Source organism: Diabrotica virgifera, chromosome 5, assembly GCF_917563875.1.
Source record: "Diabrotica virgifera virgifera chromosome 5, PGI_DIABVI_V3a".
NCBI classification, from domain to species: Eukaryota; Metazoa; Arthropoda; class Insecta; order Coleoptera; family Chrysomelidae; genus Diabrotica; species Diabrotica virgifera.
The window spans coordinates 89,020,490-89,040,615 of record NC_065447.1 but is presented as its reverse complement, the minus strand read 5'-3'; the positions used below and the strand labels follow the sequence as shown (position 1 = coordinate 89,040,615).

General features: G+C 34.1%; 1 protein-coding gene across 1 annotated transcript in view; it reads right to left on the bottom strand.

Moving 5' to 3' along the window:
- Positions 1-1,497: 1,497 nt before the first annotated feature.
- Positions 1,498-20,126, bottom strand: part of LOC114326855 (alpha-N-acetylgalactosaminidase) — a 362,570-nt gene continuing 343,941 nt past the window's right edge. Inside the window, exon 9 of the mRNA XM_028275311.2 lies at positions 1,498-1,715. Coding sequence (XP_028131112.1) covers positions 1,585-1,715 — 131 coding nt within the window. The 3' untranslated portion in view covers positions 1,498-1,584. The remainder of the gene's footprint in view (positions 1,716-20,126) is intronic.

The following is a 20,126-nucleotide window of genomic DNA, read 5'->3' as shown; positions in this document are numbered from 1 at the left end:
ACTTAGAACAAAAACTGGAACAGTGGAGACAAGCTCTGGAGGAAAAAGGTTTAAAACTTAGTAGGACAAAAACAGAGTATTTTAATGTTCATTTAAAGATGGAGTTACTACAAATAAAATGGTATCTTTGGATGGTGAAATTATTGTGAAAAGCAATAGTTTTAAGTACCTAGGATCGGTATTACAGAGTAATGGAGAAATAGATGGAGATGCATGCAGTAGAATTAGGGCTGGATGGATGAAGTGGAAAGAAGCGAGTGGTGTGTTGTGTGACAGAAAAATTCCAATGAAGCTGAAAGGAAAATTCTATAAAACAGCCATAAGACCGGCTATGATGCATGGAACTAAATGTTGGGCAGTGAAAAAGAAAGAGGAACAACGAATGCATGTGGCCGAAATGAGAATGCGTAGATGGATGAGTGGAGTGACAAAGAAGGATAAAATTAGAAATGAGTATATTAGGGAAAGTCTAGGTGTGGCACCAATTGATGCCAAAATGAGAGAGCATAGGTCAAGATGGTTTGGTCATGTTCAACGTCGAGACGTTAATCACCCAATACGATGAATAGCTGAAGTGCAGATTCCTGGAAGGAGTAGGAGAGGAAGACCAAAGAAGACCTGGGGGGAGACGATAAGGCAGGACATGTTGGTAAAGGGGATTAACATTGCTATGACCCAAGATAGAGTTGTGTGGAGAAATGCAATTAGGGAAGCCGACCCCACATAGGGATAAGGCAAAGAGAATGATGATGATGATGTCCTGTATTGTGCAGTAGAAGTCTTTCATTGACCACACGTCTAAGAGTATTGAAGTGCTACGTCTGGTCCGTCTTGTTCTATGAATCTCAACAAATTAGAAGCGTTCGAGTTGTGGTGTTACCGTCGCATGCTCAGAATCCCATGGACAGCACACATATCCAACGAACGTATGCTGGAGACCATGCACAAACAGCGAGAATTAATCAACGTCATAAAGATGGGAAAAGTTCAATGTTTCGGTCATATATTGAGAGGACCCAAATATCGCTTACTCCGGTTGATCATTCAGGTCAAAATCGAAGGAAAACGCTGGGTTGGAAGAAAACAATTGTCCTGGCTGCGTAACATTAGACAATGGATAGATCGAACGGTCGAGGAATTGTTTCATATAGCTGCCGACCGAGAAACATTTTATCAACTTTTTAATATGAAGATAGCCAACGCTTTAAAACAAGCACGGCACACAAAGATGAATAAGTGTCCTTATTGTCTGTAGGTGTTCAATGGTGCTATAACCTTTGCGGAATCCCGCTTGTTCAACAGGCTGATAACTATCGAATTTATTTATTTGACAGTCTGTTGGTAATAATTTTGGTAAGCAGTTTGTACGAATTTTGTAACAGGCTTATTGGTCTGTAATTTTTGAGTTTGTTTGTATTTGGGTCCTTATGTATCGAATTATACAAATATCTGCATCAATTTTTCACTTATTTTTTGAGGATAAATAAAAGAAAATAATAATTTTAACAATTTGTTTTTAAAAATATATTACAATCATTCCTAACTAAATTAATAATTTACTTAAGCACGAACGTGTAACAAAATCTATTTAAAACCATTTTCGCGTACCCTGAACACTTGGTTTAGAGGACTACTGCTGAACGGTCGTTGAGTCGTAAAGAATGGTATTCTTCGGTTGAAGTCTGCTTGAACATCAGCTCTTAATATCACAACACCTAAAAAAATAAGAGGTCAGTGGTAAGGAATAATAATAATACGTCAGGAATAATTTTTCATAAAATCATAAACTTAATCTAACATAACGAGGGTTGAAAACCATAGGATTCCCAGCGACATTCACAAGTTTGCTATCAAATAAAACGGTTCTGACAAAATTATACTTTGTCAGATTCTGATATGCTATATTATATCTATATTATTTGTTAAGGATTTGGTAATACAGTAATTCAAACCAATGTTGTAGTTGTGGTATAAAATGCAATTTTCATGGTTTTTTTTTTTCAAAATGTACTTTGTACTTGGAAGCTTACGGCACTGTTATAGGCAAGCGGCAGCAACCCCTTCTACGAAAATCAACTTTCAGGCGAATGACAAATTTTGGGCATTCTTTATGTTTTTGAGGTCACTGAATCCGAATATGAAGTTTATTTTTATCTAGCATTGGTGGGACATGTTCAAAAATTAAATTTTAAGCAATAATTTTAAATATCAGTTTTGATGATTTTTCAACTTTAACTCGCTGTATCTTTGGTCGCTGTCAATATTTCCTTTTGAAAATAAAACTGTATCATCTTTGAAGTGTTCAGATAACAATGAAATTTGTCCAAAATGTTTAAAAAACTTAAAAGAGGAGTTGTTAATTTTTAAATATTTTGTTGTCAGATTTCGTTAGTTTCATGTTTACTTAAAAACGTTGAGTGACAAACTTTTTTAGTTTATAAGTTTAACTAACAGCATTAAAAACTAAGTCATGAAGAAGTTTTCTGGAAAATTTCAAGTCAAAATACGCAATAAGAAAAAAGTTACATATATGGCTTTATAGATGAGTGGCACTTCCCCAAAAAACGCTTATTTCTCGAGATACTGACCACGGTGTGGTGAATGGATAATTTTTGTCATACTTTATGTTTTTGATGGTACTGAAAGTGAAAATGAAGTTTATTTTGAATTTTAAGTGGGGGAACATTGTCAAAATCGCAATTTTACCCTAAAAATAAAAAAATGAAATCACGTTTTTCTTAAAATTCAAAGTTGCCCCATTTTGTTTTCTAGAACATTTTGTTCTTTGTAATCTATATTTTAACATAAATTTGATTAAAAAGCTAGATTTTAAATTTTGTCATTCAACTTTTGCGATTAAACTTTGCAATTCAGGAATCTTCACCTTGTACTTTAAAAAGTTCATAACTTTTATTGTAATACGACTGAAAGATTGAAACAGGTCCCATTGCCTTCAGAAAGGTAGGAGATATTATGTTTATTACGCATACAGTGTGTCAATTTTAAAACTTACAATGGGCTATATCTCACGAACAAAAGCTGATATCGAAAAATGCTTGAAACCGTTTCTAGGATAGTAAGGGGGAACTAAAATGACATCAAAGAGAACTCACCCTCATCAACCCCCTAGGGCCCACCCACCACAACCAAAAAAGTTTAAATTGCAAACCCCTACTTGTGATACATCATTGAAAAGACTATAAAAAATTCTATCCAATGGTATAAATAATAATTATACAGGGTGAAGCAATAATTGTGAAACTTTGGCTTAAATAAAAAATTTAATAAGGTTTTTGTTGAACTACAAATTTGTTAACAATGTCAATTAAATAAATGTTCAAAGTGGCTTCCGTTGTTTTGTAAACAATAATACAGCCTATTTTCAAATTCTGCACGAACTTTGGCAAATGTTGTTCTTGTAATAGCGCGACATGCTTGCGTAATTCTTTCTCGCAATTCCTCAAGTAACGCAGGTTGAGTTTTATAAACAACTGACTTAAAGTAACCCCATAGAAAAAAGTCAGGTGGCGGTAAGTCTGGTGATCTCGGTGGCCAGTCAATAGGACCTCTCCTTCCGATCCATTTGTTCGGATAATTAGTATCTAACCAGTGCTTAACTGGAGCTGCATAGTGAGGAGGTGCTCCATCTTGTTGGAAGTGCAGCAAATCTTCGTCTAGAGCTAGGTTGCCTTGGTCGTCCCTTTGCTTCTCTAATTCATGCACAATTAAAGGTTCGATGGTGTTTTCCAGCATATCGAGATAAACGTCGCCACTTAAATTGCCTGGTATGAACAAGGGGCCAATTATAGCATCGCCTAATATTCCTGCCTAAACATTCAGTTTTTCAGGATATTGAGTGTGACCTTCTCTGAATCGATGCGGGTTCGCATCACTCCAGTACCGACAGTTTTGTTTATTTACATTACCATTCAGCATAAAAGTACATTCATCAGTGAAACAAATATTTTTTAACAATCTCGGTTCAACGCGATTTCTTTCAGTCATGAGTTCACAAAACTCAATTCGTCGGTCTGGATCATCATCGCCTAGTTCTTGAAGGATTTATGTTTTGTACGGGTGAAACTTATGTAATTTCAACACCTTTCTAACCGACTCATGTGAAAGTCCTGTCATTGCAGATACTTGACGTGTTGATGCAGTAGGCTCTATTGCAAAATTTCCAAGGACCTCAATTTGGGATGCTTCATTCAGTAATCTTGGGGCATCCCTTTTTTTATTTTGCACTGATCCCGTTTCTCTAAATTTTTCAACTAAATCGCGGACGTACACGTGACTTAAATTTTTGTCCGGATGCCTTTCATTAAATATTTGAGCTGTTCGTAAATAACACTGGTTCTGGGACGCAAATATGAAAATGATCTCCACGGTATACTGCAGGTATACTACAGGTATACTGTAAACCAACGTGACAACTACAGCTTAATGACAGTACCGATCGTACAAATAATCAAAACTAATGACATTTAAAGGTCTCAAATAAACCAAAAATTATTGTATCTGACAGAAACCAAATAACGGCAAATTAAGTTTTGCAAAAACGGCAAATTAAGTTTTTATACAAAAAAATGTACCAACGGACATTTATCATTCACAATAATAGTCCGGGAGATAGCATTACAAATATAAAAGTCATAGTAAGCCGGCTGATATTAACACCCTGTGTAATTATTATTTATCCCATTGGATAGCACTTTTTATAGTCTTTTAAATGATGTATCACAAGTAGGGGTTTGTAATTTAAAATTTTTTAGTTATGGTGGGTGGGGCCTAGGGGGTTGATGGGGGTGAGTTCTCTTTCATGTCATTTTAGTTCCCCCGTACTTTCTTAGAAACGGTTTCAAGCATTTTTCAATATCAGCTTTTGTTCGTGAGAGATAGCCAATTGTAAGTTTTAAAATTGACACAATGTATAAAGGTGTATATTATACTGTAAAAATTTCAGAAAAAAATATTAAAATAGAACAGGGTTGTAGCGAGTTAAACGCAAAAAACGTGATTTCATTTTTAGGGTAAAATTGCGATATTGACAATGTTTCCCCACGTAAAATTCAAACCTCATTTTTGTTTTAATCACCATCAAAAACATATGATCATAAGTAGTATGATCAAACATAAGAATGATCAAAATTAGCCAATCAGCACACCGTGGTCAGTATCTCGAGAAATAAGCGTTAAAGGGGGGAGGGGGTTGGTGGGTGCCACTCGTCTATAAAATCACATAACTTTTTTCCTGTTGCATATTTTGACTTATTTTCCAGAATCCTGTTGCTTATTTTCCAGAAAACTTTTTCATGACATGTTTTAATTCTGTGTTGGTTAAAATTATAAACTAATAAGTTTATCACTCAACTTTTTTAAGTAAACATGAAACTAAACAAATTTCATTGTTATCTAAATACAGTAAAATTTTCAAAAGGAAATATTTACAGCGTCTAAAGATACAGCGAGTTATTGAAAATTATCAAAATTGATTTTTCGCATTACTGCTTAAAATTTGATTTTTGAACATGTTCCACTAATTTTAGATAAAAATAAACTTCATATTCGGATTCAACGACCTCGAAAACATAAAGGATGATAAACATTTGCCATTCACCTGTCATGGTCACTTTGTCGATTTCTAAGCCTCAAATTAGGGGTGTGCCGCTCGCCTATACCGCTGTACTTGAAACTTTGTGTCCCTAAATAAATTTGAAGTTTTAAAAATGTCATATTATGACATATTATGTCATCATTGTTTGTAGACTTTATTGCCTTAGTAGCACTGATAACAATAATAGCCCATACGATGATGTTGCAAGAATTTTTAAAAACAAAGGAAGAAGAAAATTAACGAAGAGTAGAAAATTAACTTTTATTTTTTATACCTAAACTGTCTCGTTTCAGAAATCAAACATTTCTTGTAATTCTTAATAATTCATGTAATATTTAAAAACAAAGGAAGAAGAAAATTAACTGAGAGTAGAAAATTAACTTTTATTTATAAACTGTTTCATTTCAGAAATCAAACAATTCATGCAGGCCCGGCTCAAGACGAAATTTTAACCCGGGCAAGGATCCTTTGAGTCGCCCCCCCCCCTCCTAGTAAAAACCCCTATAAAAACAACAACAATCAGCTGGTTTTTAAGTTTGCAACACTTTTCGAGTAACTGCTCATTTTAAGACCTTTGACAGCCCCACGGTAAAAATGTTCGTATGAAATCAACACAGCATGATATCACAGGATGTTAACACCTTTTGTGTGTGTCATATTGACACCGTCTGTGTGTAATTTGGACACCAACTGTGTGTTATATATGACACACAGACGGTGTCAATTTGACACTCACAAAAAGTGTGTAATACCATATAAATGTAATTGGATAGTAAATCAACGCCATTTTGTTTTACATAACCGTTGTATATTTTGAACAGTGTCAGTTAAAGAAACATAAGACTTTGGACACAGTTTGGACGTAAAGTATATTTACATTGTATTTAAAAATATTATATAAAGAACAATGAACAATAGCCTGGTGTCAATGATGTAATTTAGTCTGTTAGGCTTCTCTTAGGGCCGGTTGTTCGAACTCTAATCAAGAAGTTGATTATAAGTAAGTCCCCTCAACAACCATCAAATAACAAAACCCTCATTCGTACGTCAATCAGTTGATTGTAATCAATTATGGTAATTATCATTATGATAAATAACATAATTGATTGATTAATTAATTATTAATTATTAATTAACATAAAAATTGTTAACATAATTGATTAATAAATCTCATAATTGTAATCAATTATGTTTTCAGCAACCCAAACAAAGTTGACATTGACAGTTGGTGACAGTAATTATTAAATATTTGATAATGATCAGTTGATTCCATTTTTGATTAGCGTTAGAACAACCGGCCCTAAGTATTGCAAGTCTAGTTTACAAAGGCAACTTTACGAGTCTTTTTTTCAGCAAAGTCCTTAATGATGTTGCTTAAATCAAGTCGTTGTAATACATCATATTCTATAGACATAAGTGCCAGTCCTACTAGCCGTTCTTGGGACATAGTGGATCTTAAGTAGTTTTTAATTAACTTAAGTTTAGAAAAGCTTCTTTCTCCAGATGCAACACTTACTGGAAGAGAAAGAAAAATTCTTAGAGCTACACAAACGTTTGGAAAGTTCTCACTTAAAGAATGTGATGAAATAAATTTCAAAATGTCCTTTGGTTTATCTCCACAATCGTCGGGTAGAACTGTTTTCAGCACTAAGAGTTCCTGATACATCTGGTGTCCTTCAACATCACGGTGCTCTCCATCAGCTAGAGATATCTGCAAGTCTGCACATTTAGTCAGAGTATTGATGTCTCTCTTTTCAGTTTGTAAAGAAATCCAAACGTGTCATTGTGGGTGGATAACTGAGAAAATCTCTCTTCAAGTGATGCGATTGTTGTGTCCAAAATGTAGAGGTAAAATTTAATTCTGAAATTTTTTTTTTGGATCCACAACTGCTTCATCTCGTACCTCATAAACCGATCTGGTTCCGGTTCCGAAGGTCCTTTGCGATATTTATAATTTTTCGGCTTACTTAAGTTACCTACCGATTGGTTTGCCATTAAAACTATCTAGTATTTGGTGTATAGCCATCGTTGTTATTATTAAAAATGTAATTTGATTAACCCCATTATTTCCAAAGTAAAAATGTCCAAGATAAGTAAAAGGAAAATGCACCACACGTTCTTTGTTCAGAGCTGTGAATCACCAACTTAGTGGATCACCCGCTGTTGGTGGTCGACAAAGCTGAGGAGCCGCGAATGCAAGGGCGCCTCCGGCGTCCTTACATTCGCGGCGCACCGGGCAAGCGCCCGGTTTACCCGGCCCTTAAGCCGGGCCTGAATTCATGTACCTAATTCTGATCTTCCAGTGGCATCATTTATATGCAAACTCAAAATGCTCAAGCCTTTTCTCAGTCAGACATTTGGATTTTGTGTTATCGGCCGGAGCTACTACAAAGTCAGTAGTGGAATTATTTATGTGAACTACTCTTTGTGTTTTCCTATGTTCTGTTTTTAAACCAGGAGGAGTAATTTAAATTTACCGCGCCATAATGCTTGTTTGTAATCGGTCCAACCTCAAGCAAGTTTAGTTTACTGTTATGAAATTTTGACACTATTGGCATTTCATAGATTAATTAAGATATATCGACAATTTTGTGTTTTCTTTGTTACTCCTTTAATTTTTAGATTTTTAGTTTGTTTTTATTTAAAAAACAGTTGTATGAGAGCTCTTTAGCGCGTATTCGTATAATATAATATATATGGATTACCGTCGAAGGCCGACATGATCAGTCACAAAAGAAGATATAGATTGATGCTTTTTCTAGTGACTTTCTCGGGTGTGGATCTGTCTTCGTTGGAGTGTACTCCTTCTGGTTTAAAAACAAAGCATAGTACTTCTGGTAACTTTACTACCATTGACTGTAGAAAATGTGGCGCTATGATCACTCAGCTTATACTGAACAGTAAACATGTTTCCTTACACAAAACGTAGTTCACATACTTAAGTGTAAGCTATTTTATTATATTGGTATAATGATGCTGTTTTTTGAAGTTTTTAAAGTGTGTTGGTTTCATATTAATCACACAGAATGACTTTCCAATACTCTGTTACGGTTCACTTTTTGTTTCCAAATATTAAATAAATAAATCAAATAATAACCAACAGAAAATAATAATAATAATAATTTAAAATAATAAATAAATCTTATGCTTATCATAATTTCATTTCAATTTCATTTCATTTAATTTAAAACGCTCAATCTTTTGCTCACTGCAAAATGGTCTTATCTGTTTAAACGTTCAGTCAACCTCTCTGACCATGACCCAAAGATCAAATGTCAAAATCCGTTATATGACCTTTCAAGGCCATTACAACAGAGGCAACTTCCGGTAAAGTGATCCATTTTGGTTTGGTCACGTTTTTGAAACTTAAGGACGTTGGTAAAATTTAGTTATTACCTTTATATTTTGTGGATTTGCGAACTTTAAGTATAGAAACTAATCAGGGATTTCCTGGAAATTAAGGAACTCATGAGATTCATGGATATACGTTCCTGATTTGACTTAAAAAACCCCACTTAAAGGTCACCCACCATCTACGGTAAGTCCTTCAGATTTATCTTCTCCTAAAACTGTAAAGCCCCGGTTGTAACGACAGATTATATAAAAATATTGTTTCTTTTTAGACCTTTTTTTCCTTCTATATTTCTTTCTTTTGATTCGGATACCAATTACATTGCTACAAGAACCTTATGTGACACATGGTCTAACAGCCTATACGATTGTTTTCGTCACCATCTACCCTAGTACAATAAAACACAATCCTGTTCTATACCGTATCTGGACACAGTGGATGACTGCCTTTCGAACAGGAGACTAAGTAAGAAAGCAAGGAGATCAATATAACACCAACAAAAACTCAAGTAAGATCTTTCCTGTTTTCTTGGTATCAATATTACAAGATAATATAAAGTGTGTTGTTCACTTGCAGTGAAAATCAGTGAGGGACATTTGGCTTACCTGGCATATTATTTAATTATTTATTAACATCGTATTTATATATTTGTACATTGATTCATTTAGGTATAATTTCAAATAATTTTTAATAAACCAGTGTAATCCCAAAAGTACTTTGAGGAACATTTCATATTTAACCTCATTTCCATATGTAAACAACACTGTCAGGTACCACTTTTATTCTTGTCATTTTTGTAACCTACCTATGTAAATTATAAATAATATAGATCGTACGTTCAACTGAACTACAGTCTTTTACCCACCCACTCTCCGCGAATTCAATATAATCAATTCAAATAGTCTGTCTAGCCGGTAGCGTAAAACTTTTAAGATCAATCAATTTTTATTTTGAATATTTTTGCATCCTTCTTGCTACTCATTTTGCCTAGGTATTTTCCTAAGGTAAAAAGAGGACCTAGGAATTTGACGGGTAGCAACTCTCACTGTAGTACATGGAACCATATACTCTATCTTTAAAGAATTTTGTGCACTTGGAACTAGATTCCACTGTTGACTGCGGCCCTATCTGTGAACGAATGGCAGAACTTTCAATGCAATTCTATGAATAATTCAAAGAACAACAAATTTCTGTTAAAAAACAAGTTTTGTACAAACCCTTGCTTGGAACCCTATGGTTCACAGCCCTCGATAAAACATCGTTTTAAATCAGAATGAAAGATAAATATGAAATAATAATATATGATTAATACATATTTCAAGACTCGGTGCTGGAAGGTGTCATGCCGGCAGGTTATGATTGCGGTCACAGGGCTCTAGGCACAACGGATGGGGACTCGTTGTCAGTTGTCAGTACTTGTCAAGAGTACTCGTTGTTAGAACATGGCAGATTTCATATTGTTGATTCTTGTTGACTTTTTTTAAAAAGTGCGTTTAAATTAAAGTATTGAACTCAATGAAATATTACTTGGCGCAGTCAGTAGGATACAAACCCACGCCCCCAAAGGGAATCTGATTTTCAATGAGGAGTTCAATGAGCTATCATCATAAATATAGAAACTCAGTATTCTTGCTAATTTCAGATTTAATTAATTAAGGACTCAAGTGATAATTGTTTCACCTGATCACCTCCTCATTTTGTTTCTGCACTAAATAAGATCTGGGTGCTTCGTCTACTCTTTCCAGAATTTTACCTGGTCTTCATTTTCTAGCCTCAATGACATCTACATTCTCTCCTGGCACCATTTCCATTCTTACATTGGCGTTTCTATTATAATAATTTTTACATTTGTTTCTTTTTGCCTCTAGTTTCTCCCACTCTTCCCTTAAGTTTACGATCGAAGAAACCTGTTAGTCACTAACTGGGCCAGTGCTTTATCTGTTCCATTGATAGGAGTGTTTCGATATTCCAGGAGTGCCGTATCTATGTAAGTCATCACACTTTCTAAGCATGTTTTTTGCACTTTGAACGGCTCGTTCTGCCGGTCCATTAGAACCCCATAGCGGGGACTGGATGTTACAAACCGAAAATCCCAGTCTTTAGCAAACTTCTGACAATGCCACGAATTAAAAGGCATGTTATCCGATATGATTTCGAAAGCTACAGGGTGGGGCATTTGTGTGACAAGGTCCAAATACTCGTTTGTCGTAAGAGATACGAAAAAAGTTATTTGGGTAAAATTTGATAGGACCATAACATAAAAATATTTTTAAATATACAGGGCCACCCGTATTGACAGGATGACACAAACTTATGTTTTTTTAAATGAAACACCCTATATATTTTTACAGTTTTGGATTCTCCTCGATGCTTTCTTTTATAAAATATAGGGTTTTGTCATATTATACGAGGTGGTTTAAGAGATAATTACGTTTTTTTTGTTAATTTCGTAACAACATTCACACCCTGTAGAATTGTAGTGATTTGACATCAAAATTTTTATTTATGTTCAAACGATTTTTAATATGGTCTACTATTGTTAAGCATTATTTATATAGCGAAACGTTTAATTTTACTATACAGGGTTGATCGAAACTCGGAATGAGTATTTTCTGAGTTTTCTTAAATGGAACTTTTTATTTTATGGTACTTTATTTTATGGTACTTTTTTATTTCTTAAGCATTCCCTATACCTAGCTGCTTTAATTTGTGAGTTATTCGTCGTTCTTTAAGACAAACATTAGTTGCACCAAAAATTACGTGAAATTTTATTAGGGGGCCGTGAAAATATTGAATCAAAAACAATGTTTTCGAAAAAAATACAGATCAATCTAGACTGATCCTTCATTTATTAATATTGGATGAGATATCAAGAAACCTACGTAGTTACGCTTGTTGGTGCGTAAAATATTAATAAAAATGTACAATATTCTATCTAGTTGGCTATGAAACTAAATTTGCTTAAACATTTGACAAACTTACTAGTTTTATAGTTCCATTTGCTTTGTTATCATTACTAATATGAATTTTTCCCATCGTTTTTCAATAAGGATCTGATTAATATGGTTTTTGTGCTAGGAGAGTATATCCCTTTCAGCACGTAGCCACACGATTGTGTGGGTTTGTTTTGAAACGATATAAAACTGCTTAATCGTAAAATCTAGCGTTCATTACGAACGACGATGGTCGTGTAGGTTCAGTATTGTGCTTTGCGCTACCCGACGCGATTGTTAAGTTTATTTTGTTTCGACAGTCACAGCTTGTCTTGCAAAAATGGCGGGTCGTCATTTCCGTAAGAAATGTAAGTAGGTTTTTGTTATTAAAAAATGTCAATAATAAAATGTAAATGCATGTAGACTACTAACACATGTCTGTAGAAAACACCTATACATACATATTTTAAAAAATGAATATTGATAACCTTAGAATATCCAATTACATTACTACTAACACGATTGTGTGGGTTGGGTGATGGTTATTGAATTTCTCTTTTTTTGCAGATTTTGACTTTACCAAACCATAAGATGTCGAGGCGTTAATGAACATTATAAATGATGATTCAGAACTAGAAGGCTTTAGTGATGACTTAGATTCTGATCTGACGTGGTGTAAGGAGCTAAATAGCCTTCCCAAAAGCCTCGGAGACAGTGATTCCTTGGATTCTGACCAAGAAGAAGATACTCGTGAGAATTCCCTAATTCAAAACAAAAACCCGCCTTTTCAAAATGACACTGAGGTTCCCGGTCCTTCCGGTATAAGTGCAGCTCCCGTATTAGATCAACCACAAACTACTGAAGACCTTAGTCAGCCTTAGCTACAGCCAGATTTTGCAGAATATCGGGTTGTAAAAGCAGAACCCGTGTTCGATGTCTTAAGTGCAATGTTTATCTATGTCTCACCAAAGACCAGAACTGTTTTTTGAAATTCCATACAAAATAATATTGTGTTGTAATGTATTAGATTTTTATACCATTTGCTTAAAATAAAACCCAGCCTACACAATTGTGTGGGTATGTTAGTTCTAGACACCCTGTATAAAGAATTATTTTATTATTTTTCCTGTATTACTTTACACATAAGAACATAGAGTACAAAGTTTCGAAATATTTGTTGAACATTTTTTGTTGCCGTGCTGAAAGGGATAACGAAAATGTGCCACTAGTAATAAGAATTTATCACCAGCAATTTCCTGATAGACGACAACCAAGAAGAGAAATTTTTGAAAGTATGTATACTAAAACGGTTTCAACAGACTAAACACTTAGATTATAAGAACGGTCGTACTAATATGCAGATATTCAGTGACACTAAGAATTACATTTAATTAATTTTATTCATTTACAATAGTTTTTGTTCGATCAGGTTGTTCTCGTAATAAAGTTTCCAGTCCGTTGAAACCGTTCTAGTAAACTTTAAAAGTTTATCTTCTTGGTTGTCGTCTATCAGGGAATTGCTGAAGATAAATTCTTATTGCTAGTAGCACATTTTTGTTATACAGTTCTAGCACGAAAACCGTACTAATCAGTTACTCATTAGAAAAATTCATAATACTAATGGTAACAATGTTTAAGCAAATTTAATGTCATAGCCAACTAGGTAAAATATTGTATGTTTTTCTTAATATTTTACGCATCAGTAATCTTAAGTTCGAAGGTATTTTGATATCTCAATCTATATTAATAAATTAAGGATCAGTCTAGATTAATATGTATATTTTTTGAAAAATAATTTTTGATTGAATATTTTCACGGCCACCTAATAAAACTTCATGTCATTTTTGTTGCAATTAATGTTCGGCCTAAAGAATCACGAATAACTCACAAATTAAAGCACTTAGGTATAGGGAATGCTTAAAAAATAAAAAAGTACCATAAAATATAATTTCATTACAATACTAAAATACTCAATCTATTTCTATTTAAGAAAACTCAAAAAATACTCATTCCGAGTTTTGACCAACCCTGTATACTAAAATTAAACGTGTCGCTATATTAATAATGTTTAACAATAATAGACTATATTAAAAATCGTTTGAACATATATAGAAATTTTAATATCAAATCACTACAATTCTATAGGGTGTGAATAGTGCTACGAAATTATCCAAAAAAACGTAATTATATTTTAAATTACCTCGCATAATATTACAAAACCCTATATTTTTTTAAAGAAGGCATCGAGAAGAATCGAAAAATGTAAAAATACACAGGGTGTTCCATTAAAAAAAACATAAGTTTGTGTCACCCTGTCAATACGGGTGGCCCTGTATATTTAAAATATTTTTAGGTGATAGTCCTATTTGTACCCTAACTTTTACTTAAATAACTTTTTTTCATATATCTTACGTCAAACGAGTAATTGGACTTTGTCACATTAATCCCCACCCTGTATATATCACTTGTTACCTTTTCAAAAGACGCTTGAGGTAATTCTCTAATTAATAGTGGTTCTTTAGCATTGTGACACGTTGCAATACGTTGGTGGCCATAATGTTAAAAAAGTGGGTCCCTACGGCCACGAGTCTCGCGTTTCTATGCTTTTGAGACAACTACGGTGTGTCACGCGGCTGTTATCTATCTACAACAATATGAGACACAACATTTGTGTTTTATGGCACCCAACATGTTAAATATCTCACACTTGTTCCAGTTTCTTACCCTGTCTTTTATACTTTTGTTTATTTGTGCCCAATGTAATATCTGTTTTGTCCTCTGTTGGGTTTTCTGAATGCCAAAATTTTCGAATGCAATAATCTTAGCATGCACTCTCTCTCAATGTTTTTGGGACTAAAACACCGCCTTTGTAAAATATTAGTCCGTCAAATAAATATAATTAATTTCTTATATAGGGTGTCCCAAAAGTAGCGGGACGGTCGAATATGTCGCGAAATATACATCGTATCAAAAAACTGTAAGTGTACGTTTTCAATATTTTTCAAAAATCTATCGATTCACACCCTCCTCCACACCTTGGAGCATGAAGTATGAAACAGACATTATTAGCAACCCATGTCCCTCTACCTCCGAGACTGAGGGCCTTGCATTTTCTTCGTTTCTCATTTTACGGGGATTCCTGACTTTTTCTACCACGCTGATTTGTGCGTAGAAGGAGGTTCTCTCGTCTCCTATTAGACGGAGACGCAGCTCCGAAAAATCTCTCTGAATTTACTAAAGCTAGTTTTTTCATAGTTGATTACCGTCATTGTGTAGAGAAACATACTGCGGTCGGTCAAGCGAAACGTAGAACAGGTGGTATTGACAGCTTGTCAAAGTTGCTTACCTGCGGAGGTAATTAAATCCATTTACTAAGGCTGAAAATCAGTACAAACATTCTAAATATAAATAAAAGTTATTATAGTTGGTCAGCTGTATGACGGGACAGAGCCGGTCGATCGGCCCCAATGAATGTACAGGGTTATTCACTATATTTTGACCCCCTTGTAAACTGCTTTATTTACAGAATTAGAACAAAATGTAAAATACAAAAGTTATTAAATTTTTAATTATGATTTTTTTTACATAAGATATATCGTAATAGTGACGTCATCCATCTGGGCGTGATGACGTAATCGACTATTTTTTAAATGGGAATAGGGGTCGTGTGCTAGCTTATTTGAAAGGTTATTCAATTCTCTATGCAGTAATATAAACATTAAGATCATTACTTATACAGGGTGTCCAAAAAACTTTTTTTAATTAACAATTAAACAATTAATTTATTAAAAATTTTTTTGACACCCTGTATAAACAATCATGTTAATGTTTATATTACTGAATAGGGAATTGAATAACCTTTCAAATGAGCTAGCACACGACCCCTATTCTTATTAAAAAAATAGTCGATTACGTCATCACTGCCAGATGGACGACGTCACTAGTACGATATATATGTCAAAAAATCATAATTAAAAAATCGAATAACTTTTGTATTTTACATTTTTTCTAATTCTGTAAATAAAGCAATTTACAAGGGGGTGAAAATATAGTGAATAACCCTGTACATTCATTGGGACCGACCGACCGGCTCTGTCCCGTCATATAGTTGACCGACTATAATAACTTTTATTTATATTCAATTTAGAATGTGTGTACTGATTTTCAGCCTTAGTAAATGGATTTAATTACCTCCGCAGGTAAGCAACTTTGACAAGCTGTCAGTACCACCTGTTCTACGTTTCGCTTGACCGACCGCAGTATGTTTCTCTATACAATCACGGTAATCAACTGTGAAATAACTAGCTTTAGTCAATTCAGAGAAATTTTTCAGCGTTGCCTCTTGGACTATATGGCGCTACAACCCAAGTTAGGCCCTGGCTTCCCCAGCATCCGGCTCCAAGTATCTCTGTCCCTGGTTGCTCTCCTGCAGTTGTGCACCGTGAATATCTCTTTAGCATCGATTCTCACTTCGTCTATTTAGCTCTTACTTGCTGTTCTGTCGTTATCCATTCTTATAAGATGACCTGCCCAATGCAATCTTTGATTTTTGCATAATTTGCTTTAGAGGGTTCTTTGTAATATTGGCAAAAGTCGTAGTTGAATCTCCATATACCATTGTCGCAAATGGGTCTCAATATCCTCTTTAATATCTTTCTTTTAAAGTATTAATAAGGTTTATTGTCGTTTCAGTCATGATCCATGTTTCTACGTCATATTTTGCTATTGGTCGTATGATGGTTTTATATATTTTAAACTTACTTCCCTATGAATGTATTTGGATCCAAACACCTGCAAGAGAGAGAAGTATGCTTTGTTAGGAAGCATTATCCGTTTCCGTATATTCTCCTCCTCGCTGCCATTCTCCAGGGGCGGCTCGTGATAGTAGAAGGTGGTGAGGCACACTACACCTGAGCAATTTTATTATTATGGTTAGCTCCTCTTTAATGACCGGAAGGTCGATTTTGTGACATCATAACGCTAGGACTAATCTAGGACCAATAAGCCCGGAATTCCCGGGATTCCCGGGAAATTTACAGGAGAAATAAATTTCCAGGGAAATCAGTAAAAAATGAAAATCCCGATTCCCGGGAATTCTTACAGATTTCTCGGGATTTTTAAAATATTTTGTTTTAAATTATGAGCGGAGATATTACAAACTCACAATGAATAAATGATTCTGATACAATTATCATCTCTATCTGCTTAATAATCATGTTAAATGAATCCACTTAAAATATTTATTTTTCAATTATATTTTAAACCTTCCAATTTTGGCGTTAAGTCAGAATGTATCATAATATGGCAGCAAATACATTCTTTTGTTTTTGCAACGATCTGATTCATTTGGACGCATCTCGAAATATAACATAAATATTTTTTAATTTGAATTGTGTTTCATGTAAATGTTTATGAAGAATGAGTACATAGAAAATTTATTACGTTATTATGTTGGAGCAAATAAGCTGACCGGACGTTTAAAAAATGACCTGCACTAAAAAGCACCACACCTACATCAACAGAAAGTGCGTTTTCAACTTCAGCAAATTTCTGTACAAAAAAATACAGCCCGAAAGATCAAATCCTCAACAATTTATGTTTTATTAAAACATATTTAAATAATAAAACAACGAAAATTCAGATTAAACAAAAATTTATAATTTTTCTAATTTTAAAATTTCCTTTAAAATTTTGAATTTTCTTTTAAATTTTTTGAATTTTTCTAAACATTTTAGATTCGTAATCTAATTTATACTAATTTATTTATTTAATATGCTCTACAGGTCTTGTAGGCGCAGGGCTTTACAATTTTACAATTACAACTTTACAATTTTACATAATACACATGATAGTATATAGGTACTAATGTCTTAATATAGAATTTTATTGTTTGTCTATGCGAAAATTGCTGCTGCACTATGGTTCTTCACTGTATCCTATTTTTGGCCTTCCAGTTTATAATTTCCATCGATCCTATATCTTCCTGAAACTTCTCTTGCCATCTTTTTCTTGGTCTATCTCGCCTCCTTGTTCCAACTGGTCTTCTTAGGAGTACCATCTTTGGCATTCTTGCTCTATATGTACATTCTCTCAATATGACCTGCCCACGTGATTATATGTGCCATTTATACTAATTCCATTGAAAAATGAAAACAAAAACAATTTCTGCTTTTTATTTTTAAATATCCCGATTCCCGGGAATTCCCAGGAAATCCAAATTACCCACTACCGATTCCCGGGAAATCAAAAGGAGCCGGGAAAATGAAGCTCTAATCCCGGACAAAAAATCTTCACAAATTATCCCTGGACAAGAAATCCCCAGACAAATAATCCCCGGACAAATAATCCCCGGACAAAAAATCCCCACAAAAATCCCCGGACAAATAATCCCCGGACGAAAAATCCCCACAAAAAATCCCGGACAAATAATCTACAAAAATTTTTTATTCAAAATATCCCCACCAAGAATTCCGGACAAAAAATCAAGAAATATTTGCTGTCGATTAGTTCTATAAAACTTTTCCAGTGAATGCGATCGACTCAAATGCTTTCAGCCTCAGTGCATAGAGTTATTTTGAATTCCAATTCCATATCGAAAACTTCAAATTTTACATAACAAAAGAGTGTGCATTTTTTCAAAAATCGTGGAAGATATGGGGAATGAGCTAAGGCTGTGGGAATCATGCTGCAATATTATTCGCTTAAATCTTTTGCTCACTCTGATTTGAATAACTATGTTAAAAAAAAATTTACAAAAAAAAACACAATCACAACATACAACATTCTTGAAACACTTAAAAACTACTTTTGTATGTAAATGTAACAAATAAATAAAAAAAATATTTAGTAGTTATATATTTTACAAAAAAAAACACAAACACAAAATACAACATTTTTGAAACACTTAAAAACTACTTTTTTATGTAAACGTCCGATGTGGAAGTGGAAACGTTAATAATAGTTATTTATGATATAAGTGTTAAAAGTACACGTTTAAGGCACGCATGTGAAAGTTTGCAGAATGAGCGATAGCGAGTTCTGCAATTCACATGAGTGCCTTAAAAATGTACTTTTTAACACACATATCATACAATATTTTTTCTACAAACGTAATTACAGCAGTGGCGGCTCGTCAGAGGAGGCAAGGGAGACTCAGCCTCCCCATAAATTTTTTACACACTCTATACTGTTTTGTTTATCATGAACCGCGAAAACAACAATTACTCTCACTATTATACAACGTGTAAATTCCATATTATCACTAATTATCCATACGTACGGAGCATTAGCATTAGAACGCATGATCGCTTCTCAGTTTTATTACATATTATTGTAGGCAGGACCCTGGGTTATCCCGAGATGCACGAACGGAGCCGAGAAGCCCAGCATTCTCCGTTGCTAATGCTCCGTGCAGCACAGCAGGCGTTTAAGGAGACCCAGTCTCCTAACAGTGGCATCTACGACGGCGCCATCACACGCTGCCCGGAGATATACCAAGGGAGGCAGAATAGCTTCTCAGCTCCGTTGGGTGGTTGGGTGCGTCTCGGGACAACGAATTTTAGGGTCCTGACTAAAAATAATGAAAAATCTAAAAGTGCGACTTTTGTTATGAAATTTGGTATGTGGGGTTATGATAATATTTGGAACAACTTGCTCAAATAACTTTTTCCGATATCTCTAACTCAAAGCAAAATATCGGTAATTTATCGTGTTTTTAAATTCGCAGTAGGCCGCGTTTAGAATTAAAAAATTCAGTCGAGTATCTTAAAAAATTTGAAGCTTCATTATGTATGGACTGCAAAACTTCAAATCTGTATTTATTTTGATATGCATAGGTATCTATTTACAAATAGATGGAATTGTTAACAAATAAACGACACAAACTTTGGTATTCAACTTTTAATATTAGACTAACTATTTTTAAAATGATGATATCATGAAATTATGAATTAGGATGATATTATGAAATGTAAATAAAAAATGGTCAAAAGATGGGGCCTTAAATAACATTTTTTGGCGCATTTTTTTGCTAGTGCAAATTTGTCTAGATATTTTACAGTTAGGTATAGCCTCCCCTATTGTAAAAATCACGAGCCGCCACTGAATTACAGGACAATATCTACAAAAACTTTTACTTGAACTTGACTGGCATTCCATTTTTATATTTTTTTGACATTACATCAAAATTGTCTATACGGTCAATACGAACTGCAGTGCCTTAAAAACA